Here is a 27,731-nt window from a genome sequence, read left to right on the forward strand (position 1 = left end):
GAAACTTCCTTGAACCCAAGGAAAATACCAGGGATGGTGGCTGGATTACTAGTGGGTATCTAAGAAAAGGGTCACTCAACTCTACCATGAAAGGGATTAAATCTTTTTAAAAATTTTTATTTATTTATTCATTTTAGAGAGGAGAGAGAAAGAAGGGAGGAGCAGGAAGCATCAACTCCCATATGTGCCTTGACCAGACAGGTACAGGGTTTCAAACAGGTGACCTCAGCATTCCAGGTTGACGCTTTATCCACTGTGCCACCACAGGTCAGGCCAAGGGATTAAATCTTTAAAGCAGCCATGAAAACAAGAATTAAAAACCTCCCAGCCCACAAATGTTATTTAAGTGTCTTTCTGTCCCAAAGACACTCAGGTAGTAAAGGGAATGAAATCAATACTCCCTGGTTGGCCTGGTGCAAATATTGACCGATTCTAGAATAAAATAACCAGAAGACCACTATAATATTTGTTTTCCAAGTGGTGGTGGTGGTATATTTACTTCCTAATACAAAATGTATGGGTACACAATTCCGCAATGAAAAGGAAGTACTTATACATGCTAAAACATGGATGTACCTCAAAAACATGTGCTCAGTAAATAAAAAGCTATACTGTGTATCGGGCCATTTATATGAAATGGCCGTAAAAGGCAAATCTTTAGAGACCAGAAGTAGATCAGTGTTGCCGGGTGTGAGAAAGCTGACTGACTGCCAGTGGACAGAGGGAGGAGTCTTTTGTGTGGTGATGGAAATGTTCCACATTTGGATTGTAGTATATGTTGTACAACTCTGTAAACGCATGGAATGGAAAACATTAGCCAAGCTGCCTCACCTGGATCTAGGGATTGTTCCTAAGATGCCTGCAGGTAATTTCTCTGTTACTTATACTCCCGGTGAATTCTGCTTTTTCTCTATTTTTCACCTGTAAAATGTTTTGGGGGAATAGAGAAAGAGAGAGAACCTCTCCAAGAAGCCTCCAAAAATACCTTATCACACTTGCCCAAATTAAGTTCAGATCCATCCTTGTGGTCAAGAAGGCAGGATATAAATATTTGTACAATATTAATTGTGCCAAAACTTGTGGTCAAGAAGGCAGGATATACATATTTGTATTAATTGTGGAAAACTTGTGACTATGAGATTAGAAGAAAGGAGGAAATGGAAGCTGTGATCCACCACAATCTGTAAAATATCTAGACCTCTTGCTGTTAAATGCAACACGTGGTTGAGGATGAGGAGTTTGGAGGAGTGGTCCTCTTGGACCGCGATGAAGAATTCAACAGACTAGGTAACTCCAAGGCACATTAGTGTAGTTGGATGAAGAAAATAAGTTAAATATTCCCAGAGCTGTTTCTTCTTTAATGGAAAAAAAAAAGTTATTATCCTGTTTAGTTGGGGTAATACTCAAACCTGTACTGTATATGCTTCAGAATTACCTTTCAAGCCTCACTCCAAGACTTCCTGAATCATAATGTTCAGAGATGGGGCTCAGGATCTATATGTTTAGTAAGCACTGCAGATGACTCATATAGTCAGATAGAAGGCTTTGGGAACCACTAAGGCTCATTCATGCTTATCTTCAGTAATAAACAGCATCACAGCTCTGGTCTGTGACTTCAAAACCAAGGGACAAAATGGCCTGTGGTCTGAGAGTTCAAGCTCTACCAATGTGAATGAAGATAAAAAATGTCAATGCTCCCTGATGGAATATCACTTTCCTAGCATATAATAAATACAGATTCTGAGATTCTATGCAATGACGACACCCGGGTATGAGAATTTGGAAAGGCAATGCAGCAAGAATCCTTCCCGATGCGGAAGAGAAGAAAACGCAAATGTAAAGGAGAGGTCGGGGCCGCCTCCCCGTTACAGTAAAGGGAGCCCGCTGGGGAAAACCCGACTCCAGCAGAAAACAAGTCAAATGTTGGATCCCTAAGGTTCAAAGAGGAACCAATCAGTTGACTGGGTTTCTAACGAACCGGGGCGTGCGTCTACCAAATCCAGGTCGGTTTTACTTTAGAAGTCGGAACTCTGTTTCCACCGGAGCACGAAGTTGGGAAGTTTTGTTCTGAGGCCGCATGGCCCCGGTGGCTCTGGCGGGGCCCAAGGTCTCCAGCCGGGAGCGGCCTTGCGCCACCGCAGCCGCCGTGGCCGCGGCAGAACCGGGTCCCGTGAGAGCCGCCGCTGCCACCCTCCGGGACTGTGCGTGGCGGACCGTCGGTCCCCAGCCCGGGCGAGGCTGTCCGCGCTCGCGGCGCGTCGGGCAGCCTCCCAGCCCCGAGTGCGCGGGTGTCACCCCGCGCGTCCCACACTCGTTCCCACACCCCTGACGCCGGCTCCGGCGGCCCCCAGGACTCTGACCCCGGCCTCTGCGCCTCCCCTGAGGATCGGTGGGGCGTCCAGGGGGCCGAGGCCCGCGCCGCGGGGGGGAGGCGCCTCGGCGCGGGCCTCACCCCGGGGCGGGGGGGGGGTGGAGCTGGACGCCGCCGCCCGGTCCCGGGGGACAGGCTCCCAGCCCCCTCCCCGCGTGCCCCCCGCACAATGCTCATGCGCGCGGCCCAGCCTTTATAGCGGCCGCGGGAGCCGCACTTTCCGCACTCGGGCGCAGCAGGGCGGATCCGACTCAGGTGCCGGGCCCCGGGCGTACAGCGCGGGCGTGCGGGTCCCTGAGTCTGTCTGTGTGTCTCCTTTGTCCGTCTGTCTTCGTATTTCACCCCTAGCCCGGGGCCGGGGTTGCACACCGATTCTGAGTCGGACTCGGTGTGCAGACCGAGAGGGCGGCAGCGCGGGCAGCGGTCCTTCTCCCTCCCACGTCTCCTCGGCCGCCCCGGGTTTCCGAGGGGCGCGAGGTCTCCGCGGCGGCGGGCGCGGTGGCGGAGCCCCGCTCTCCCACCGCCTCCCTCGCATCCTCCCTCTCTCCCAGGTCCCAGCAGCCCGCTCGACTACCATGGCTGCAGGCTGGATCCCCGTTCTCTGCCTCGGTGGGTACGCGTCCCTGGCCGCCCCCTTCCCCTCGCGCCACGCCGCGTGGAGGCTGGAGCCGGCCCTTGTGCTGTCCTCTGTTCGCAGGTGTGGGTCTGCTGCTGCTGCCGGAGCCCGCGGGCAGCGAGGGAGCCGGTGAGTGGCGGGCTCCCGGCGGGGAAGCCGGGCTCGGTCCGGGCGGCGGGAGGGGCTGCGGGCCGGCAGGTAGGAGCGCGCTCAGGTGGCGCTCCCGGACCGCGCCCCGGGCGGGAGCTGGGGCGGCTGCCTGGCGCGTCCCCGTGAGGATCTACAGCCCATCCACGCCGCTTCCCAGTTTCTCCCACGCGAGGGGACCCTCGGTCCGAAGGGGACGTTCTTTCCAAGGCGGGGAGAAGGAAGCCTCCCCCTACCCCCAACCCCCGTGCCCCGTTCACACCCACATCCCGGATCCCCTGGGCAAAGCCGAACAGCGACAGCGGAAGGTCAGGGCTGGGGATATTCCTTGAGCTCCACGGAAGAGGCGGCTCACTGGTCCCGCGTGTTACGCAGCGTTTGGGGCCAGGGAGAAGCCTTCTAGACCCGACTTCAGATTGTCAGCTGACAGAGACAAAGACGCTTAGGTCGTCGTCTCGCTTTGAGACCATGGCTGTGTTCCTAGGAGTATCCTCTATAAAAAGCAGCATGTGAGAGTCTTTAGAGTTTGTTCCATGTCTAAAACCGAGTATGGGCGTGTGGTTCGGTGTGTGTTCTACAACCTAAAAGGCAAACTCTTTTCCAGAATCTATCCTTTGTTTTCCTTGATAGGAAAAATGAGTGTAAGGATTGCACTGGGCTGTATTCAGAATTAAGGCTGTTTGATAACAGGCACGAGGATACTGTTTTCAGTAAGGATTTTCATTTCCCTAGCAACCTCGAGTGTTTCCGAGCTAGGGGGCTGGCAGTGTACCTGGCATCCTGCCCTCCCTTCCAAGGACATGTCCCATGCAGGGTACAGCTCAATACAAAAGGTTCTGAGACCGGAGTCCTTGTTGGAGGCCAGCTACTCAGTTGGGCAATATGACCAAAGGGCATTCATTACTCTGTCTTGGGAAAACTTTTTTTAATTAACATGTTTCAAAAGGTTTGGATAACCATTATTTTCTGTGCTTGGAAAATAGCATTTAATAACATTATTCTAAACTTAATATTTACAGTGAATTGATGACATAACATGCATTATGGTATCTTTTACATGTTGCCAAGGGCTTGTCTGTGCCTGACATCTTATGTAGTAAAAATTTTGATTCCTTATTAGCCGGGTTGACCATGTAAAACTTGAGAGCATTAACAGTGTTTTCTAAAAATGTATTTGCTGCCTGAGATAGCTCTCTGGACAGAGCTAGAACAGATATAACAGGTTCAGTTCAGATAAAAATGCTCTATTCTGAAGGGCTTAGCTTCCCTGTTTCCTATCCTGCAGGAGTTGCTGAATGTCCCTGGGGCTGTGACGTTGGGCACATTAACCTCAACCTCATGGCTTTAATGTCTTCATCTCTGTAAAATGAGTGATTGAACTAAATGACATATAATAAAGTGTAGCATCTTTTTACTGATTTGCTCAAATTGGTATGATTTATTTTATTTTTTGTGACAGAGAGAGAGAGACAGAGAGAGGGACAAACAGGAAAGCAGAGAGATGAGAAGCATCAATTCTTCATTGTGGCACCTTAGTTATTCATTGATTGCTTTCTCATATGAGCCTTGACTGGGGTGTGGGGGCCTTCAGCAGACCGAGTGACCCCTTGCTCAAGCCAGCGACCTTGGACTCAAGCTGGTGAGCCTTGCTCAAACCAGATGATCCCACACTCAAGCTGGCGACCTTGGGGTTTTGAACCTGGGTCTTGTGTGTCCCAGTCCAATGTTCTATCCACTGCGCCACCAGCTGGTCAGGATAAATTGGTGTGATTTAAAGGCACTGCATTTGGAGGAGAGCTGGTATAGTGGTCCTCTGAAACCAAGGATGACTCTGAGAGGTTTGTGCATGTGTCTGTGAAAATGTTCCTCACAGGTTCAACTCAGATTTAATATCAGCACCTCAAGCAGCTACACACATAGTTGTCATCAGAAGTAAAATATTTGTCTCTTGAATAAATTAACAAATGGCCAAGGACTGTTATTGTCTAGTACTGATACAGTTCCAATTATGTATTTTCAAACTGATAACTGAGAAAATTCTCCCATTAGATTATTGGAAAAAAACTGAGTTTTGGCTTGCTAACATCTGGAATGGTGTGGACAGTATATAGTCAAGAAGTGTCTAAGTCAGGGAAGTAAAACATCAGTGTCATCTAGTTTCCCCACCACCACTCCCCAAAAAGTCCTAAGAATGGTTATTACATTCCCTCCTTACTTTTCAGTTCCCATTGCTATCACGTGCTTTACCAGAGGCCTGGACATCAGGAAAGAGAAAGCAGATGTCCTCTGCCCAGGGGGCTGCCCTCTTGAGGAATTCTCCGTGTTTGGGAACATAGTGTATGCTTCTGTGTCAAGTATATGCGGTGCCGCTATCCACAGGTAAGTCCAACATGCCCAGAGGAGAGAAGCGCGAGTGTGATAGTTGCCTTTCTCTCTCTAGCCATCTGGACCCTCTACCTTTTCTTTCTTTCGGTGCCACAGAATAGCAATATATATTTAAGGTTTTCCTGAAGTCCTTGAACACCAGCTACACAAGAGAAGCTTTCTGACCGAGGGCAAATTGCATTATTTCTTGATAGCTAGATTTCTGTGATTCTAAGACATTGCTAATCATGTATCACTAGGTTTCTACTACGTGCCATTGTTTTAACTTACATGACAACTCCATCAGTGTACAAGATGGGTACAATTTATTCTATTTTAAAGATGAGAGGACATACTACAAGTGTGTTCTTACCACGCTTAGGCTTGACAGCACAGAACCATTATCCCAGGCAGACTTGGTACCTGGGTAAGCAAGTTTTTACAAAGGCTGGCAGCATCCTTAGATGGCTTTCCTGCTAAACTGTTTTCTTGATTAATCAGAGTAATAGATGCAACATGGCGCAAGTTAGTCAGATGCCCATGGAAAGTATGGAGAATCTTGGCTGTTCCTCTTGTGTTGCAGGGGAGTAATCAGCAGCTCCGGGGGACCTGTGCGAGTCTACAACCTCCCAGGGCGAGAAAACTATTCCTCAGTAGTTGCCAATGGCATCCAGTCTCAAACTCTTTCCAGGTGGTCCGCTTCTTTTACAGTGACAAGTAGGTACACTTATGTTGTTCTTAGTTTTGTGTAAGTTTTCTGCTTTGCTCAGCCCAACCTCTTTGACGTTGATGAAAAAACTTGTGATCAAGATTAAAGGGGTCAGCTGTGAGTCAGAGAACCCTAAGGGTCAAGGACCCACTCAAGCCAAATGTGGGTGATTGGGGGAAAATACAGTAATCTTGCTGTCAGAAGATGACCATAGAAACTTGAATGGTCTGTAATCAGAATGCCCTGACATTTACCAAGTAATACTAAATCAAAAAACTAGTGAATGTGGGCCCTGGCCAGTTGGCTCAGTGGTAAGAGCATCGGCCTGGTGTGTGGAGGTTCTGGGTTCAATTCCCTGCCAGGGCACACAGGAGAAGCACCCATCTGCTTTCCACCCTTTCCCCTCTCTTTTTTCTCTGTCTCTCTCTTCCCCTCCCACAGCCAAGGCTCCATTGGAGCAAAGTTGGCCCCAGGTGCTGAGGATGGCTCCATGGCCTCCGCCTTAGGTGCTAGAATGGCTGTGGTTGTAGCAGAGCAATGCCCCAGAGGGGCTGAGCATCGCCCCCTGGTGGGCATGCCGGGTGGATCCCAGTCGGGCTCATGCCCGAGTCTTGTCTGTCTGCCTCCCCACTGCTTCTCACTTTGGGAAAATAATAATAATAATAATAATAATAAAATAAAACTAGTGAATGAATGTGAATTCATTTTTGGTGACCCCTTTAAAACATGATGTGATGAATAAGAATCCATCTTGGTTCTTTGAAACCAAAATGCAGTAGTTACTCCTGCAGTTGCCACCTTTCTATTGCAGTTATCATCCTATAGAACCCTAGATCAAGTTTGTCATACTTTTAAAATTTTTTTCCATTGATTTGGGGTCAGGGGGTGGGGAGAGAGAAAGAAGCATCAACTCGTTGCTCCACTTGGTTGCTCACTCATTGATTGCTTGTTATACATCCTCTGACTGGGGATGAAACCCACGACCTCGGTGCACTGGGATGACACTTGATCCATTGAGCCACCCAGCCAGGGCCTACATTTGTTATGCTCTGATGAAAACGAAGGAAGAGAAAAAATTGCCTCTTCTTTATTTTAACAGAAGGCAAGAGCGCTGCCCAGGAAGCCACGGGACAAGCGGTGGCCACAGCACAGCCATCAGCAGGTATGAACTGTGGAACCTGTAGTGCCTGATGCAGCATTGGGCTTCCCCAGGCCAGAAGATCACAAGGAAATTAATTTTCAACAACAACAACAAAAATGTCTTAAGAATGACACTCCTTGTCATGAGCTTTTCCCTATATGGGCTTCCAAGTATGGAACTGTCTTCCTTTTGCTAATACCAGATGCTTTTTTTGTTTTAGGTAAACGTCTAAAAAAGACACCCGACAAGAAAGCTGGCAATAAAGGTAAGAGTCCAGAGATCTATTTGGGAAGAAAATATTCTCCCTTCCTCCATCCTCTTGAAACTGCTAATGAAATTACTTGCTTGGGTTTTTCACAGACTGTAAAGCAGATATTGCATTTCTGATTGATGGAAGTTTTAACATTGGACAGCGTCGGTTTAATCTACAGAAGAATTTTGTTGGAAAAGTGGCTCTAATGCTGGGAATTGGAACAGAAGGACCACATGTGGGTCTTGTTCAAGCCAGGTACCAACCTTGTTATAACGGGAGGAGATCTGAATGCTGTCTTGAATGACAAATGAGTTCTTTTAGTGGGTACATTTATTTTATTTCAATATAAATTACTGAGTTGTGGCCATCCAGATTCCCTAACTATAAGGTCAGGATTTAAGACTGCCTGAGCAGACTGGGTAGGTTTCAGTGCTTCCTTTTTGAAATAAACAGATTTAGAGAATTATATGCTATTTGAGGACCAGAAGGTAGACCAAAAGGTCTTGTTGCTCATACAAAGTACTTCTGTACATTACTCTGTTGAGTTCCTAATTTCTATTCGCTGATGTCTACTCCTCCTCCCTTCTCTGTTATTCTTTTTAGCTCTTTCCATATTCCCTTGATTGGAGATCCGAAGCCTGACCTTTTTATTTTTATTCATTTAAAAATAACATTTATTGATGTGCATTATAAAAAGCTTGAAAAACATACAAAGCAAAACAAAACAAATTTCCCAAATATATCCTCCAGAGACAATCGCTGTAGAATGCTTTATTTCTTTTTAGCATTTTAGGAAAATATTTGATTCTACCTATTTTGGTATTTCTTGATTTTCAAAAGCTCAGACTATGATCATGTCTTTTATCCTGTTTTATATTCATCCCTGAGTCTTCTGAACATTTTACCATGTCACAAATATTCTTCAGAAAATAATGTTTCATGTTACTTGGCATGATTATTTATTGAGCCATCTTCTGTTGCTGCCTTACCACTGCACTGTCCTATAATGAACATCCTCATGGCATCTGGGTGTCATCTCTGATTGGGCTAGATTTCTAGGTTTAGGATTGGATCAAAGGGTCTGACATTTTTAAGGATTCTAAAATAAAGTTAGTTTTCTAGAAAGTTGATCCAGTTTAAACAACTATCAGCCATGTGTGTGTCACCAGTACTATTACTGATTTATATTTAATTTGTTCTTATATTATTTTTTACAATTGGTTCTTAATTTAGAATTATTTTGTTGTGAGAATTTAACTTTGTTGTTTTCTACAACTTAACCATTTGTTTTACATCTTTAAAAAAATGAGCTGCTTATTCCATGGACTTGATATCTGTTTCTTTGATCCATTTGCTACTTCTTACATCTTTTCTCCAATGCTTTGATTATTGTAGCTTTATTATACAGTTTAACATCCTATAAAACAAATTCCCCACAGTATTCTTTTTTTTGTTGTTGTTATTTTGATCCAATTCTTTTTCCAGATGGAAACTACACTACCCTGCAGACTCATACAAAGACTAGATTTTCTATAAACTTCATGGTTTGTAATTTTTTAAAGAACATTAGAATAAACTGTATCAAGAGTTTCTATTTAAGCAGAATAACAATAAGGATGCAAAAATAAGACTAATTTCATAAATCATAATTTGGATAGCTGAAAAGTGACCATAAAAGGGAAAAAGTTGTCAATCCATAAAATCTGATTTTGTGACCCAGCATCCCACCAGGTATAAAGAAACCACAGCAACTAGTGCTGTACTTGTCCCTCAAAAATCTTGACTTAGTAGCAACTGATAATGCTAAGATTTTAGATTTTTACACCTGTGAAATACTGAGTTACCTAAAAATTTAACACAACAGCCTGACCTGTGGTGGCGCAGTGGATAAAGCGTCGACCTGGAAATGCTGAGGTCGCCGGTTCGAAACCCTGGGCTTGCCTGGTCAAGGCACATATGGGAGTTGATGCTTCCAGCTCCTCCCCCCTTCTCTCTCTCTGTCTCTCCTCTCTCTCCCTCTATCTCTGTCTCTCCCTCTCCTCTCTAAAATGAATAAAAAAAAACACAACACAACAAATGTGCTTTAACTGTTTTTACTCAACATGGTCTCTGATGAACAGAGCGGTTATAAAAGGGAGCTGTAATTCTCTTACTACTAAACACGGAAATCTCAAACCTCTCACCCTATGCATAATTTTAAGATTAGCAGATGTCAACATAATTTATTATAAGAAATATTCAATATTGTAATAATACTTTATAATTTATTTCCTTCTAAGTTTTCTCATTTTTTAAATGTTGGCCTTAGTGTCATTGAAACTGCCTCTTCTGACCAGAGACCTGGGTTAAGGGATCGTCTGTCGGGCTTCCAGGGTCCCCAGCACAGCAGACCTCACCTCACACCACGCAGATTTCTATTAAGCCCAGTTCCCTGAGCCAAGCCTGGTTTCAGGTTGGCCTTTGGAGCCAAACAAATCTGAATTTAAAGTTTGGCTGCGTTTTGTTGAGAAAATTAGCTAAATTCTCTGAGCCTGTTTCTTCATTTATATAATAGGGATAGTTTCTACCTTTAGAGTTATAATAAAATGCTATTATACATATTATATAGCATATTACCCAGAATATAGTAAACCCTCGGGGTAGCAATAGTATTTTTTACATTTCTGAAAGATCCCTAAAACTTCAAGTAAGGATGCAATGTCTTAGTTGATGATATAATGTGGGATTAAGAAAAAAACTTGGTCTCTATCCACTTTAAAGACTTTTTTTAAAGGTATATAATGGTGCTTTACTTTTCCAATTTTCTCTAACAGCTTTTTTCCACTTTTCCACTTAGTGAACATCCCAAAATAGAATTTTACTTGAAAAACTTTACATCAGCCAAAGATGTTTTATTTGCAATAAAGGAAGTAGGTTTCAGAGGGGGTAATTCCAATACAGGTAAGTCGACTTTGGCGCCTGGGACATAACACAGGAGGGGGTTATAAGCGATCAGATATGTAAAACAGTATTGTGCTATATTATGTAGGAACATGTGAAACTTTTCTCCCTGACACTGGGATCTTGGCTGGGTGTGCACTTGATAGTCTGAGATCCCTCCATTTTTATATACTCTCCATTTTTAATGGAAAATATACCAAAGGGTTAATTGATATGGCTTATTTTTAAATATATCCATGAAAAGCATTGTGACTTATAATCTTTATATCAAAAGTAGCAGATGTTACTTTAGAGAAGTACATGTTTGGAATGCTAAAAAGGAACAAAGACCGACAGACTTAATGTAGATGCGGTAGAAGGAACTCAAGTAGCACTATGGCCCCTCAGAAGGAAGACTTCTTGTTGAGTCCTCACAGGTACCAGTCAGTCCCCAGGGGCGAGACAGAGCACAAGTACAGGAGTGGGAGTGTTTTGTGTTCCTGAGGATTGATGTAAGGAAAGGAAATGTGAGGCTTTTGGGAGTGATGGGGTAAGTTGTGTGGGTTGTGAAGACAAAAGATAGGCCTGACAGATAATTCAACTTTCCCACCTTGTGTATCTATTAGAGAACCTGGTCCTATATAAGTTAAATTTTTAAACGAGGTGGTATCAAGTTCACATAGGAAAACAGAAATGTCATTTGAGCAGTGGTGCTATTCCAGTTTGTTTCTTTTTCAAACCTAGGAAAAGCCCTGAAGCATACCGCTCAGAAATTCTTCACAGCAGACGCTGGAGTGAGAAAGGGGATCCCCAAAGTGGCAGTGGTATTTATTGATGGCTGGCCTTCTGATGACATTGAGGAAGCAGGCATTGTGGCTAGAGAGTTTGGTGTCAATGTGTTCATAGTTTCTGTGGCCAAGCCTCTCCCGGAAGAACTGGGGATGGTTCAGGATGTGGCATTTGTTGATAAGGTAAGGAGGTGAAGGATACCTTCTGTTAAGATAGGAAGGATGCAGTTTTGGACCTTGAGGAATAGTGCTGACTAGCCCATATACGGATTAACTTTGAACATTTAAGATTTAATGTTTTCATAATTTTTAAGAAGAATGAGTTTTGATCTCTTTAGGTATCTTTTGTCTCCCTCTTCCCCCCACCCCCCCAAAACAGGCCGTCTGTCGGAATAATGGCTTCTTCTCCTACCACATGCCCAACTGGTTTGGCACCACAAAATATGTAAAACCTCTGGTACAGAAGCTCTGCACTCATGAGCAAATGATGTGCAGCAAGACCTGTTATAACTCAGTGAACATTGCCTTTCTAATTGACGGCTCTAGCAGTATTGGAGACAGTAATTTCCGCCTCATGCTTGAATTTGTTTCCAACATAGCCAAGACTTTTGAAATCTCAGACATTGGTGCCAAGATAGCTGCTGTACAGTTCACCTATGATCAGCGCACAGAATTCAGTTTCACGGACTATAGCACCAAAGAGAATGTCCTAGCAGTTATCAGAAACATCCGCTACATGAGCGGTGGAACAGCTACAGGCGATGCCATTTCCTTTACTGTTAGAAATGTGTTTGGTCCCATGAGGGATAGCCCCAACAAGAACTTCCTGGTAATTGTCACAGATGGGCAGTCGTATGATGATGTTCGAGGCCCCGCTGCTGCTGCACATGACACAGGTAAGGTCCTTCCTTGTCCTCTGTCTGGGAAGGGGAATTGAGGAGGGGCTCCCTGAATTTTAGAAATACAAACTTTAGCGTTTATTTCTTTGAACACACACCTGCAGTGCCACAGTCCTGTTCAAAGGCTTTACCCAATATTAACTGGTTTAATTGTCAAGGCGGCTCAACTAATCTTATTCCAGATAAGAAAACTTCCCCCAAATACACAGTACGTGATGAGGCCAGTATTCAAACCCAGGCAGTCTGGCTGAGTGTTGTTGGGGGAAATACTGGAAATGTTACAGGTTCTTACATTTGACTCAGACTTGGAATTTATCTAGCCCCCCCCCCATCACAATTTATCATAGTTTACTATGAATCTATTTATTTATCCTAACCTTCTTTAAGTTTTCAGGTTGGCATGAGTTTTCTAAGATAACAAGGTCACCAATAAAGATTTTAATTCTATTCTATCAACTTCTTTTTTGTGTGTCTTGTTTTTTCTTGATAACACATTGTGATATAAATTATGAGTATAAAAAAGTTTTCTTTCTTGCTTACCCCAACCTTAATATTACTTTTGGCAAAGGCTACTAGTTCCTGAAGATGAGAACACATTGTGATATTATAAGAGTATAATGAGAACACATTATGATAATGAGTTCACATTGATAACGAGAACTCATTTTTTCCTTGATAATGAGAATACATTGTGATATTATAAGAGTATAAAAAAGGTTTTCTTTCTCGCTTACCCCAACCTTAATATTACTTTTGACAAAAGCTACTAGTTCCTGAAGACATTAGCATGTGCTGCTTAGATTAAACAGGCCAAAAGGCTGAGATTCCTGTTCCTGGGATGACACTGAATGACGGGAGTCCCAATATTTAAAAAACAAAAATGCCAACTTGGGAGGCAGGGAATTAGCCGTCTTCCATTTTTCTATACTCTTACACACTTTTCTCTATTTAATTGCTAATGACCTTATTTTTGTGCATTACCATCTCTGCTAATGCATGTACATATTTTTATAAATATTGATAGACTGAGTTTAAGTAAAACTGTTATATGCAACTTGATACTGGCTTATTTTTATACATCTGGCTTATTTTGTACATCAACAATTAACATATGTTGAAGACCTGTTTGCTATCATACCCCTTAAGAATGTAGCGTACTGAATAAGTTATGGTTAACAGGATTGAATTCAGGCTGAGTAAAGTGAACTAGATTAAGTCAAATATATTTTCCCTACGTGATTAATTGAACTTCAGGAGGTTGGGCCACACTATTTTCATGAAAATTATCTCGTGATATTGTAGTGAGAGTTAACAAAAGACAGAAAATAGAGTAGGTTTATAACCATTTTTGTATTTCTGTTCTTTTAACTGATTATGTATTGGGCCTAATGAAGAATTAAGGGGGGGGGGATCGAAGTGGGAATAAAATTTTAACGAACTTTTTTTTACCCAGCGGAGTGGCTGGATGGTGATAAATTAAAAATTGTTTCAAGTAGCTTTTACATCATCTAAATCTGTTGCCTTTATATTTTAAGCATTCACAACTCTGAGCACCATATACCACTGGAAGCAGGGTAAAGGTAAAACCTTGGACAGGAGGGAGTAGCTATTTCAGAAACTCAAAATGTTACGGGGAATTTTATCTGGAAGATAGATGGTAGTCTACACTAAGAATTCACTAAACCACTTTTGACAACTGGGACTGAGGTGAATCAAACTAAAGTAATAGCTCCCTGACCAAAATGAACAGTTGGAATAAGCCTTCTAGTAGCTCAAGTGAATGCAGGAAATTCCAGCTACATAGACATCTCCTTGGCTGTTTTTATCACCAGATTTTTGCTTTGGAATTAAAGACTGACAATTTATGACTATTGGTCAGTTTGCCAATGTAGCATGTAAAAACTGAAATGGAATAAAGTTATCATTATGCACACACTAGTCACCATTCCCCCAGACAACGCAGCCTTAGAAACTTTACCCGTTTATGTATCTCATCTGTTGTGCCCTTCTTTCCTGCTCTCTTTTAATGACTGGACACCAGTATAATGGTTAATTGAAGTGACAGCAGGCTTTACTGTTTCATACTAGTCTCGGAGGGAATGTTTTCATTTCGCTAAGTATGTTTGCTGTAGGGTCTTTTGTTTTTTTTTAAAGATATTATTGGCCCTGCAGCTCAGGTTGTTGAAGCACTGTTTCATAGGACAAGGTTTGATCCCCAGGACACAAGTCACCAATGAATGCATAAATAAGTGGAACAACAAATTGATCTAAAACCAAGAATTATATATATATTATCAGGTTAAGAAAGTTTTAGTCCAGCTATGCAAAATTATGGATATTAAACTTCAGCAAGTATTTTTTTGTCAGGGGTCATTTACCTGTTAATGTGGTTTATCACACTGATGGTTAAGCTTCTGGTTTTGACCAAACTGTTCAGCTGTTATCGCAGTAACTGTTAAATTCTACCTAATAATTGGCTACAGGGGTATAGTTCTTCAGACACTGCTAGCCAGTTTTCTCTGCAACTATGTCCTAATATATGAAAAGTATATACATGTAATTTTATATGTAAATTGGAACTTGGTTTAAATTCACTTAAAAATGTTTCCATTTTAGGTATCACCATCTTCTCTGTTGGCGTGGCCTGGGCACCTCTGGATGACCTGAGAGATATGGCCTCTAAACCAAAGGAGTCACATGCTTTCTTCACAAGAGAATTCACAGGATTAGAGCCAATTGTTTCCGATGTCATCAGGGGCATCTGTAGAGATTTCCTAGAATCCCAGCAATAATGGTGACATTCTGACAACTGAAAGAGTGCAAAGGATATAACGCACCAGTTATATTCTCATAATACTGAAATACTATAGTGCACACTAGGCTCAGACACAAAACTATTAAAGATGCCAACAGCTGTTTCAAGCAAATAAGCATTCATTTAAAGCTACTAGCTTCCAATAACAATTTAGACTTAATTGTTCACTCTGCTGAGGCTTCATAGTCATGACCCTTAGAAACTCAGGAAAGAGTATATATCATGGATTAAAATCTGAAAAGTTCTACTCTAAATGTATAGATATGCAAATTCCATAGTCAATAAAAGAATCTGATACTTAGAACAAAAGCAACATTCCTTTTATTCTGTATTAAATATATAAGAAAAATGACATTTAAAAACAGCTTTTAGTTAAAATATCAACTGGACCCCAGTAGATGTTCTCTTAAAACCAGTAATATTTATTTACTAAATTTTAATTACGGATGAGATGAAAGGGAATTAGGTATCAAGCTTATTTCGCAGTGCATTTTCCTAAGTTATAACTGAAAGATCACACTGAACAAGACAGGACTGCCTAGGATTTTTCTATTTATATCCTTAATTTTTATGTGTATAGACATATTTGGCTTATACTCTAAAAGTCATCTATGTACTAAGGAATGTTAAAGTTTTACTTATTTATATCTTAAAACAGTTTTAAAGCACATATTTCAAATAGCAGAACTACAGGAAAAATATCGTAGTCTGACTACTTAAGCAATAAAATTGCTAGCGACTAAGCTGTCTTACTTTATTTTTCTAATGGTAATAATTCTACATTCAATAATTCATGCAGGGCCTGACCTGTGGTGGCGCAGTGGATAAAGCGTCGACCTGGGAATGCTGAGGTCGCCGGTTCGAAACCCTGGGCTTGCCTGGTCAAGGCACATATGGGAGTTGATGCTTCCAGCTCCTCCCCCCTTCTCTCTCTCTGTCTCTCTCTCCTCTCTCTCCCTCTCTGTCTCTCTCCTCTCTAAAAATGAATAAAAAAATAATAATAATAATTCATGCAGGAAGACCTAAATTTTTTCCTAAAAGCATGCAATAAGATTGTTTTTTTTCTTTCGTTCAATGACTTATTGAATGCCTACTGTTCTAAGCATTATATACAGCCACAACCTAACAGGTTAAACAGTACAACATACATTGGTTACTTGGTTCTACAAAAATGTTTTCTAATTAACATTATTTTTACTTAAACATGTCTGGGAAGTTGGTTACTAACAAAAGTGATCAGAATTCTGTTAATGTAGTTATCATAACCTCACCGAGAACTCTCCCCTCCCCTCGGGGTGCCGTCATCCCATCCTACCTGTCTTCTCTGAAGAGAGGCCCCGTCCTCTCCCTCAGCCCGCGGCGCACCACCTGGAACACTCTCTCTGGTCAATCTGAATACTTCACAACCAGATGACCAAAAATGGTGTTAACTGGCTGAAATATATGTACCCCAGTTCATCTTTTCAGTCTGACAATTTTATAGACTGTGTAAGAGGAATGAGGGGCATAACTGAAATGGCCTTTGACACTAGGTAAAATTTTTGATAAAAATAAAATATGGGAAGACAATACCCCACCCCCTTGTAACAAATGGCAAATAGGATAATTCATGTAACAAGATTATCATATAAAATGGGTTTAACATTTTTATAAGTAAACATAAGATAGTTAACAACTAAAAAGAGGATTTTTAAAAAGATGTATTATAATCCAACTTTTGGAGGCATGCCTAAGTTTTGTATATACTAGCCCTTTAAAAGTTTAAGTGTATTAAATAAGACATCTTCAGTGGATAACTTACTTTGAAATATGAGAAAAGTACATGAGTAAATAAACATGAAAAAAAGCAAATGATTAAATATTAAAAAGTCATTAGTTTATATATAAAATATTCTTAAATTTTATGTATTAAGTACCATTTAATAGTCAAATGAATCTACATAATTTCCCATAAGTCACAAATGGAAGCAAATAAAAACATTCTTTTTGTATCTTTTTAGTTTTTTTCCAAATGTTTAATATCTAATATAGAGAAAAATACAACCATAGATAAGAGAAAAATAAACATAGTACTAATTTTTCAGTTTTAATACATTCCAAGAGGTGAATGTTTATGCATTGCGATGATAATCACATTTCAGTTAAACAGTAAATGCACTGATTTAGAATAACTGCCAGAAATGCTAGTAGCTTTGAAAAAGCTTGTTCTTAAATTTTAAAAAATTCAACTTTAATTTGAATCTTCAGTTCAGAAAGCTAAAAAACAAACACTTTTAAGAAAATCTGAGAAGTTTTAGTCTTTCACCAGTAATGACTGAAAGTGCCACTTAGATTTTTATGCTAGATGACAAAATTCCTCGAAGCACATACAATGTAATTTTCATTTTTGCAGTAGGCATTAAAATACAATTTTGCTACATAGGTTTTCTAATGTTATCTTCTAATTCCATTTGCAATTCCCCTTTAAAAAAAAGGATATTGCCTTGTTGAAGGAAAAGTTTTTAGATATTAATACTTAACATTATTTTTAAGGACAATCTTTAATTAATGAATAATGCAGTTTATTTTCTTGAACTTTTTTGTGGAAACATGTTAGATAGAATGTCAACATTATTAATTGAAATTCAGATTTAATAAAGTAATAGGATGTTTAAAGAAATGATTTAAAACTGAATCTCCGGTGTGTTTTTTTCTTTTAATCTTTTTGAATTATCTAACTTAACAGAAAATTATATTATCCCCAATTGGATGAAATATTTACCAAAGTATCTTTAATAGTGTTAACTGTTAACACTATTTTATTATTAGAGTATCAATAGATAGTACAAAGTTTAAAAGAACAGCATAAAAATGAAGGACTCGCTGAGGAAATCATCTCTATTTCTTAATGATGGTGAAGAAAGTATTGCACTTTATTATTCAACATAAAATAATGTAGCCAACAGTAACATACAGGTACACAATTTAATATTTATTATATGTATTTTATATACATTATTTTTCAACAGCTGTATGCTATGTGGTACAATCTTAAAAATTTGCTGATTCATAGTTTGTAAAACAAAAACCTTACAAAACTCGCAAACTGATCAGAAAAATTTTTGGAAGACTAGAAAAAATATTTTATTGTCTTAATCATGCATTACACAAACAAAATCTTTAGTTACACCATAAAATGAAGCACATCTGAAAAAATAAAACAGGGATAACTAGTCCAAACATAGATTTCTGTATCCTGATTCAATAATTTGTATCCTCTTTGTAATGCAAATAAAAATTTACTTCAAATATTTTTAAACAAGATAGCTTTGTTTGGAATCATGGTAAACCAAGATATGTATCTGGGAAGAATCACCCTGGTATGTAACTTAAACTATAAAATACTCCATTTTTAGTCTATTTTAGACTATTCAAAGAGTTCCAAAATAGATATACAGATTCCTTTAGCACATTAATAAAAGGATATAAAGACCAACAAAAAGTGAAATAAATAATAAGCTATTAGCAAGATGGATAATCCTTGATAAATAAACTTGTAAATACAGTAAGATGTACAAAATATCACATAGTGATAGGATGCCAAGATTAGATTTTTAAAAATTTTTTAAGAGTTCATTTGGAGTACTAAACCCCATTGTTTCATTTTAATATACTTAATAGTCCTTGCTTTATGAAAACAATTATGTAATGATGAAGGTGATTTAGCATCTTATGGAAGGACTTAGCTGAGCTGTATTAGGCAAAAGAAAAGAGTGTGGTTACACGGCAGCGGGTCAGTGAGATCTCTGTGTTTTAGGGTTGTACAATGCAGAAAAACTTCAATACAATCTTGAGCACTGTTATGACAGGCTAAATATATAAAAAGACTTATAAAAACTAGAATTTTATCCAAACATTTTGTGCAACTAATGCTAAAATATTTTAAGTTAAATTTTCTTTTTTTTTTTTAAAGCAAAATAAGTTTAAAAGGGAATCTGTGGCATTCAACTGATAAACAGATCACTAAGAGATGAGAAAAAACTACTCTTGGAGCTCACTTCCCCCCAACAAGAGCACCACATTCCTAACCCTAAGGCAGCACACAGAGTCCAAAATAAAAGTCCTTTTGTAAGATCAGACTCCACATTGGCTTAAAGATACCTAAAAAACAGACGCTCAGTTTGTACTCAGTACAGGCCACAAATACTGGAGTCCTTTTTTTTTTGTCCCAAAAAATACAGTAATTACAATTAAATTAATGAACCTGACATTAAGATGTGGCTTCCACCAATTTACGCCTGCCCTAAGTAGCCTTCGTCAGGCGGCTGACATGTAGTGTCTTATCAGTAACCTTTTTTGATGGCAGTGATGCAGACCCTCTTTCTGTCCAAGCAATCTATTGTTATGATGTGAGTTTCTGTTGATTCACACAAATACTTTAGCAAGGGCATCAGCCCCCGCACTAGCAATATATGCTTTTGATGGATGAAAAGCAACATCATATATTGATTCATCTAATTTCTTCCTATGTGCTGTTATTTCTTGCACACATGTCTTGCTGTCCAAATTCCACAATCTAATAGAACAATCATGGCCTGTAAAAAAACAAATAAAGTGTTACTAACAATTCTTTTATAAAGTTTGTGCACAGTACAGGACATTCAGACTTACTTCCAGACATCAAATAGATTCCATTAGGATCTACTGCTAGACTTGTAACAGCATCCAAATGAGCTACCATAGAATGGATCATTTTACCTAAAGAAAACATAACAGAGAAGATTAACTTTTCATAAATATTTACTAACTTCAGAGATACTTAAACCATAAAACAGCATTAACATAAAAGAAACAATCACTATAGCAATTTTTTTATTGTGGTAAAATATACCTAACGTGAAAGTTACCATTTTCACCATTTGAGAGGGTACAATTCTGAGACTTTTAGACATTGACAATAATGGGCAATTATCGCCATTATCTATTTCAGAACATTTTCAACATGCAAAAGGAAACTCCATACCCATTCGGCAGTCACTCCTCATCTCTCCCCTTCCCCAAGTCCCTGGTAACCGCTAATTTACTTTCTATAGTTTGGACTATTTTGTATGCTTCTTACAAATAAAATCATACAACATGGGGGCTTTTTGCAACTGTTTTCTGTCTCTTACTGTAATGTTTTCAGGGCTCACCCACCATAAATTTTAAAGAGAATTTTAATTCTAATGTAAAACTTTCCCAGTACTTTTAATAAAGACGTATGTGTTACATTCATTTTGACAGCATCTGATAGACAATGGAAAACATAATGAACACAGGGCTGCATTAAAGACTTCAGATTATGTAAACTGGAATTAAAATGAAAAAAAAAAAAAGGATCTTTTGAAAACATTTTTTCCCCTGTGGTCTTTATTTGCATTCTCCTGTGAACTATGCCAAACATACTCAAGAGCAATGTGTTTTTTGTGAAATCTATCCTTTGTGCCATTTCATTTAGAGTGTTCTTTGGGTTAATTTGTAGAAACCCTTCGTATATAGATGCAAATATTTGTCCCAATTTATCATCTGTTTCTTGACATCTTAAAATTAAAAAATAATTTTATATTGTATGAAAAAGGAAACATTATTTTATTATACAAGCTTAATTATAAATCACCACAGAATACACTTCTATCTAATGATTCTAGTATCATCAAATTCATTTATCCTTTGAAATGTCAATCATTTTATATATTAGAAACAAGAAAGAGAAGGGGATGGGAGCACATCAGAAAAATATTTCAGATTTCCCCAGACAGTAACAAAAACACTAGGATTCAAGAGCAAGTTTTTTATTTTTTATTTTATTTTAAGATTTTATTTATTAATTTTTAGAGAGAGAGAGAGAAGAGGGGAGAGGAGCAGGAAACATCAACTCCCATATGTCCCTTGACCAGGCAAGCCCAGGGTTTCGAACTGCTGACATCAGCGTTCCATATCAACACTTTATCCACTGCGCCACCACAGGTCAGGTGTCAAGAGCAAGTTGAAATTAAAAAGTTATAAACACAAAATTGTGTTGCACATATACTTTGGGGCAAGGGCATCAGCCTCTGCACTGGCAATATATGCCTTTGCTGGATGGAAAGCTACATCATATATTATTGATTTATCTAAGGAGGGAATAAAATAGCAAATACTGATATTTCAAAATTTTCCTTCCCTCTGTTCAGCAAAGAGTATTACTCAAATGCTTAGGTTGTTCCTAATGAGACATGGAGGCCTTCTCCAGAATTCTAGTTACAATTATTTGCTACGTATGCTTCTAGTCCCCTAATGACATGCCATACTGGACCATGCAATAGATTTACTTTTGTTATTAAACATGGGCCTATCGCTGTTGACTTGAATACTATATCAGAACAATCAAGTGTGTGAAAGTTTCTCTGAAACAAAGTCCTATCACTTTCTGCTAATACAAAACACTTATCAGCTGAAGACAAAATTAAATGATGAGAACATCATTTCAAACCACACTTGTCTCTTCCTCATTAATACTAAGATTAACTAATAAAACAAGTGTCTTCTAGTGTCAGCCTGGCGTGCAGGAGTCCTGGGTTCGATTCCCGGCCAGGGCACACAGGAGAAGCGCCTATCTGCTTCTCCCCCCCTCCCCCCCTCTCCTTCCTCTCTGTCTCTCTCTTCCCCTCCTACAGCCGAGGCTCCACTGGAGCAAAGTTGGCCCGGGCGCTGAGGATGGCTCTGTGGCCTCTGCCTCAGGCGCTAAAATGGCTCTGGTTGCAACAGAGCGACGCCCCAGATGGGCAGAGCATCGCCCCCTGGTGGGCGTGCTGGGTGGATCCCGGTCGGGTGTATGCGGGAGTCTGTCTGACTGCCTCTCCGTTTCCAGCTTTGGAAAAATACGGAAAAAGAAGAAAAAAAAAAGAAAAAAAAAGAATAAGAGTCTTCTCTGCTATCCTGAGGAACAGAAAAATCACTCAACGTACTATCTTTAACTGCTTAGTCCAACATAATTCATCTATCAATTCTTGAATCCACTTTTTTCAGTATTCCTATTTAAAAAACAAAAAACACTTGACCAGGCAGTGGCGCAGTGGATAGAGCATCGGACTAGGACACAGAGGACCCAGTTTCGAAACCCTGAGGTCGCTGGCTCCAGCGCAGGCTTATCTGGTTTGAGCACAGCTCACCAGCTTGAACCCAAGGTCACTGGCTTTAGCAAGGGGTCGCTTTGTCTGCTGACAATCCCCAGACAAGGCACATGAGAAAGCAATCAAGGAACAACTAAGGTGTTGCAATGAAGAATTGATGAGTTTCATCTCTCTTCCTTCCTGTCTATCCCTATCTGTCCCTCTCTCTCTCTGTCACAAACAAAACAAAACAAAGCAAAAGAAAACCCCGAGTATGAAATGATTGACCTCCAGGACAATAACCTCAAAACATTAGGGGTTAAGTAACAAGCACCATTAGCTTCCTTTAAGATGTCACATCTACGATGGTAACTTAATTCATAATCTATTTCTCAATTCTCTCCTGAGAATGACCCTGTATGTCCTAAACTTAAGAAGCCTTAAACCAAATAATTTTTTTACCCAAATACAGATCTACCCATTTATTTAAGGGTACAATAACTTTCCAAGTTAAACTCCAAATCTCCTGCCTGTGTGTTAAATTAACCTTTACTGATACGTTAAGTCAATTTAAAGTCAACCCTTCTTTTCCATCGTCACTTTGCAATGTGAGTGACTCCCCCCTTCAGACTGCACCATGTATAGAGGTGCCCCACTGAACCAATCTGGCTGCTGGGCTTCCACTGGTAACCACAGGGTCACAAAGCTTCTAACCCCTCCCAAGAACTAAGACCCCTCCTTCAGCAACCCTTATTATAATTTCTCACATTTAACCAATTTCACTTCGGCCCATGCTTTGCTACTACCCCTCTTTCTTTACTAAGAGTAATTGTTTCCCCAATAACAGTCACCTATTTCTCTCCTCCCTAGCTCCTTAAGCCCTTTGAATTGGGCAATCAGTATTGTGGGCCTCTATGAACTGAAGAAAGACTGATGTAAAACATGTAGACTCTAGAAGCAAACTGCATAGGTTTGAATCCCAATCCTGCACAAATTATTTTTTCTTTTTTAATTTTGTAGGTGAGAGGGAGGGAGACAATGAGGCAGACTCCCACATGCACCCTGACCAGGATCCACTTGGCAACCCCATGTGGGGCCAATGCTCAAGTACTGAGTTATTTTTAGCACCTGAGGCTGATAGTGCTCAGACCAACCGAGCTATCCTTAGCACACGGGCCATACTTGAACCAACTGAGCCACTGGCTGAGGCAGGGGAAGAGGGAGAGAAGGGGGGGAAGCACATGGTCCCTTCTCCTGTGTGCCCTAACCAGGAACTGAACCCAGTATATCAATACACCGAGCCGATGCTCTATACACTGAGCCGATGCTCTATACACTGAGCCGATGCTCTATACACTGAGCTACCAGCCAGGGCCATTAACTTTTTTAACCCTTTTATTTCAACTGTAAACTGGAAATACTAACAGTATTATATATACCTTGAGTTATCAGAAGAGCAAAGATGTTAATACATGTAAATCAAATAGAACAAAGTCTCACAGTAAGTAATAGACCATTAAGCTCCAAGAAGACAGGACATTTTATTTACCAAGCCCTGAGAACTGTGCAAAGAATATGGCAGACAGTAAATCCTGCTGTTGTTAAAATCTAAGTATTTATTGAACAAAATAAATTGGTAAAGTTATAAATAATTTGAAAGGCTATATATATAGGCTCCTCACTTGTTAAGTAAAGTTTTATTTCAATTTTTTCTTGATTTATGCCAGTAAAACAGTTCTAGAAACTCATGTTTGCTTTTACTACAACTACTAAAATTCTTAAACCTTCCCTTACAAATGCAAATCTTCAGTAATTAATAAAAAGGAATCTCTTTAGAAACACAATAAGGATATACCTATGCTCCTGCAGCAGAGGAAGATCTTCAGGCTTCACAAAATGTTCAAAGAATTGTTTATAAGGTTTTAAGTTGAGAGAGAACATTCAAATAAATATGAAATGGTCTTTCCTGTGAAATATATATTCCCTTCTCAACTGTTCTACTGAGTTAAAAGGAATCTCTTCATGTTTTGTAAACAAAGGGATTTATGTAAAACCTAAAGACTAAAAATTATGACCAGTCCTATATAACCTTCAAAGAAATCTGTCTTCTGATTTGTAATCTTGCTTGATACTTTGTTATCCTGTAACAATGCTGCAATTAAAATTTAAGTTTCTAGATCTGGAAGTCCTCTAATATCCCTGTTTTTTCTTCCCCTCAAAGAAGCTTTTCTAGCTAGAACCTTCCTGGAAAAAAGCAAACAATATTTTATGTAGTATTCAGGTATTGACAGATGAAACAGGGGTCCTAAAGAAATCCTATGGCCACATTAATATCTGATTTGACTTCTATTTAAATTATGTTTTCTAATAAAAAATATAAAGATGACAATAAAACACTTCCACTATATCATCATTTCATCTACCGAGAAATAATTTTAAGAACATATGTAAAATACCAACCACCATAAAGACACCTCTTCTGCTATATACTACATCACAACAGAATATGAAAGAAAGAACTTCAAATATATAAATTATAAGCTTGAAACACTAATTCCAAAGAATCTATGCACACCTATGTTCACTGCAGTGTTATTTATAGTAGCCAAGATCTAGAAACAGCCCAAGTGCCCACCAGTAGATGAGTGGATAGAAAAGCTGTGGTATAGTATGGAATACTACATGACCATAAAAAAAAGGAAATCTTACCTTTTGCAACAGCATGGATGGACCTAAGAGATCATATGCTAATTGAAATAAGTCGGTCAGAGAAAAGACAAGTACCATGTAATTTTACTCATATGTGAAATCTACTTTTTTTTTTTTTTCCTGAAGCTGGAAACAGGGAGAGACAGTCAGACAGACTCCCGCATGCGCCCGACCAGGATCCACCTGGCACACCCACCAGGGGCGAGCTCTGCCCACCAGGGGGCGATGCTCTGCCCCTCCGGGGCGTCGCTCTGCCGCGACCAGAGCCACTCTAGCGCCTGGGGCAGAGGCCAAGGAGCCATCCTCAGCGCCTGGGCCATCTTTGCTCCAATGGAGCCTTGGCTGCGGGAGGGGAAGAGAGAGACAGAGAGGAAGGCGCGGCGGAGGGGTGGAGAAGCAAATGGGTGCTTCTCCTATGTGTCCTGGCCGGGAATCGAACCCGGGTCCCCCGCACGCCAGGCCAACGCTCTACTGCTGAGCCAACCGGCCAGGGCCTCATATGTGAAATCTAATGAACAAAATGAACTATTGTAATAAGCAAAACAGAGACAGACAGAAAGTAAGGTGTGGGAGGAGGCTGGGAGAAGGTGGTAAAGGAATAGACTAAAAAAGGACAAAAGGAAAAAAACTCATCAACACAGACAACAGTGGGGTGATTGTCAGGAGCAAGTAGGTGGAGGAAGGTATGGGGGCATAAATGGTGATGGATGAAGACTTGAGTTGAGGGCTGGACACATAATACGCTGCACAGAGATGTGCTGTAGAACTACGCACCTGGAACCTGTATAATTATGTTAACTAGTGTACCCAAATAAATTCAAATTAAAAAATATGAAAACAAGACAACCTACTTACCCGTTTTATTGTCAAAAAATTTGATATGTCTATCTTCATGAGCAGTTATTGTAACAGGAAGTGTGGGATGACTTACTACTCTGTTAATATGAGTATTGGATTGTAAATCTGAAAAATAAAGGAAGATACAGCAATAAAATTCAAACCTTCAGATAGAAGCTGGATGATGATCTTTTGCTAAAAAATAAAATACAAAACTTTGGTATAAAACAAGAATTCTGAGAACTAAAACAAGGGCTCTAGAAATTCAATTTCTTACAAAAATTATGTTTAAGCTATCATGTCCTATAATATGAATAGTACTAGGCTCAAGTTTAGACAAAATTACATGGCCCTGGCTGGCGGGGCAGTGGATAGAGCACTGTTCTGGAGCACCAAAGTTGCTGGCTTCAGCCTAGAGTTGCTGGCTCAGCCGTTGGCCACTAGTTTGAACCTCGGTAAAGTCCCATATGAAAAGCAATCAATGGCACAATTAAATGTGTTGAGGCTTCTCTCTCCCTCCTTCCCCCTTCCTCTTCCTGTCAAAAAAAAAAAAAGTATTTAAATGTAGTTGGTTTAGAATTCTTAAAAAACTTATAATGGTTATTACTTTTAATAAACAGCCCATAAAATAATTATAAGTATTTAAGAAAAATTCATATGATAATTAGATGTTTGTAAGAAACAATCCCAGCCTACCCACACTGATAAAAAAATAAATTACTAATTTTCTTAGTCATAAGGCCTTTTTTCTACTGACAAGCTCCTCATTTCTGATTAGCTGTGAAGGAGAACAGAGAAGAATCAAAACAAATGAGAAAATATCAATATTATTAGACTTTAAGTAAATCAATCATTCCACATGAGTATAAGAACTCTCAAATGAACTTAAGACACATTACAAAAACCCCCCAAAACCCGATATAGTAGGGGGAAGTGAAGGAGGTATATGCAATCGAGGGGATAAATGGTGATGGATGCAGACTTGACTTGGGGATGGGGTGAATACACGATACAATGTTCAGATGGTGTGCTGTGAAACTGTACACCCGAAACCTGTATAATTTTGTTAACCAGTGTCACCCCAATAAAGTCAATAAAAAGGAAAAAATAAACCATATATGTGTTTGTATATATGTAATTACCTATGTGAGAGGGAGAGAAACTTAAATGAAAAAGGCACTGGGAAAGACACTTCTTTGAGTATTTAAATGTTTTACATAATTATAAAATGATTTTTAAAAAAACAATCGTGACATGAAAAGTATAATTTAAAAAAATGAATTTAATTATATATCCAGTTGGTGGTATGAGCATAAATAAATGAACTTTCAAGTGAACTTTTAAAGTTTCAAGTAGCTTTAAAGCACAATAATTAGACTGCCCATCCCTAGTGGAATATACTCAGAGAACAAAATATTTTCAGTAATCAAACTACTGGTGTGGTTTTGGTACTATTATTTTGAGATGACTGTATATGTACTATGAGATAAATAAAACAAAATATTATGATTTTTTCAGAAAACGAGTTTTTGTATAGTTAAAATGATGGAAAGACATAAAAATTATTAAGAGCCTGCTTGGTGGTGGCGCAGTTGACAGAGTTATCGACCTGGGACACTGAGGACCATGGTTCGAAACCCCAAGGTCGCCGGCTTAAGCGCAGGCTCACCATCTTGAGTGTGGAGTGATAGACATGACCCCATGGACACTGAGCCCACGGGGTCACTGGCTTTATCAAGGGGTCAGTGGCTCAGGTGGAGCCCTCCCGTCCCGTCAAGGCACGTATGAAAGGCAATCAATGAACAACTAAAGTGCTGTAACTACAAGTTGATGCTTCTCATCTCTCTCCCTTTCTCTCCCTCTCAAAAAATAAATACATAAAAATCAACAAGATAAATTAGAACTAGAAGTATTTGCATGTATTTATCAATGTTTTTTCTTTTTAAAAATTGTATTTGTAGCATGATCTGTAGTGGCACAATGGATAGAATGTTGACCTGGAACACTGAGGTTGCCAGTTTGAAACCCTGGGCTTACCCAGTTCAAGGCACATA

The 27,731-nt window shown here is 39.8% G+C and overlaps 2 protein-coding genes across 4 annotated transcripts in view; one reads left to right on the forward strand and one right to left on the reverse strand.

Annotated features, from left to right (window-relative positions):
* The first annotated feature begins 1,873 nt into the window (after nt 1-1,873).
* On the forward strand, nt 1,874-16,756 carry COCH (cochlin). 3 transcript variants are annotated; one of them, XM_066343426.1, is made up of 12 exons: nt 1,874-2,003; nt 2,923-2,980; nt 3,069-3,116; nt 5,357-5,513; nt 6,082-6,215; nt 7,307-7,369; nt 7,569-7,613; nt 7,709-7,856; nt 10,438-10,541; nt 11,265-11,491; nt 11,688-12,204; nt 14,824-16,756. In XM_066343426.1, exons 2-12 carry the CDS (start codon nt 2,947-2,949, stop codon nt 14,997-14,999), a joined length of 1,653 nt encoding a protein of 550 aa, XP_066199523.1. In that variant the 5' UTR covers nt 1,874-2,003; nt 2,923-2,946; the 3' UTR covers nt 15,000-16,756. The 3 variants fall into 3 exon arrangements, with proteins under 3 accessions (XP_066199523.1, XP_066199522.1, XP_066199521.1); XM_066343425.1 differs by lacking the exon at nt 1,874-2,003 and adding an exon at nt 2,504-2,626; XM_066343424.1 differs by lacking the exon at nt 1,874-2,003 and having other exon boundaries at nt 2,610-2,980.
* Nucleotides 16,757-18,633: 1,877 nt separating this feature from the next.
* Nucleotides 18,634-27,731, reverse strand: part of STRN3 (striatin 3) — a 114,927-nt gene continuing 105,829 nt past the window's right edge. The window contains exons 14-16 of the mRNA XM_066341679.1: nt 25,696-25,803; nt 19,673-19,759; nt 18,634-19,596 (exon numbers count right to left, since the gene is read on the reverse strand). Coding sequence (XP_066197776.1) covers nt 19,427-19,596; nt 19,673-19,759; nt 25,696-25,803 — 365 coding nt within the window. The 3' untranslated portion in view covers nt 18,634-19,426. The remainder of the gene's footprint in view (nt 19,597-19,672; nt 19,760-25,695; nt 25,804-27,731) is intronic.

The sequence above is a fragment of the Saccopteryx leptura genome, chromosome 6 (genome assembly GCF_036850995.1).
Source record: "Saccopteryx leptura isolate mSacLep1 chromosome 6, mSacLep1_pri_phased_curated, whole genome shotgun sequence".
In the NCBI taxonomy this organism is placed as follows: domain Eukaryota; kingdom Metazoa; phylum Chordata; class Mammalia; order Chiroptera; family Emballonuridae; genus Saccopteryx; species Saccopteryx leptura.

What these genes read in the sequence shown, in the direction of transcription:
- COCH (XM_066343426.1), top strand. Translation starts at nt 2,947, where the DNA reads ATGGCTGCAGGCTGGATCCCCGTTCTCTGCCTCG. An exon ending in CACAGCACAGCCATCAGCAG is followed by an intron (nt 7,370 to 7,568) that starts GTATGAACTGTG and finishes TTTTTGTTTTAG; the next exon opens with GTAAACGTCTAAAAAAGACA. An exon ending in AGGGGGTAATTCCAATACAG is followed by an intron (nt 10,542 to 11,264) that starts GTAAGTCGACTT and finishes TTTCAAACCTAG; the next exon opens with GAAAAGCCCTGAAGCATACC.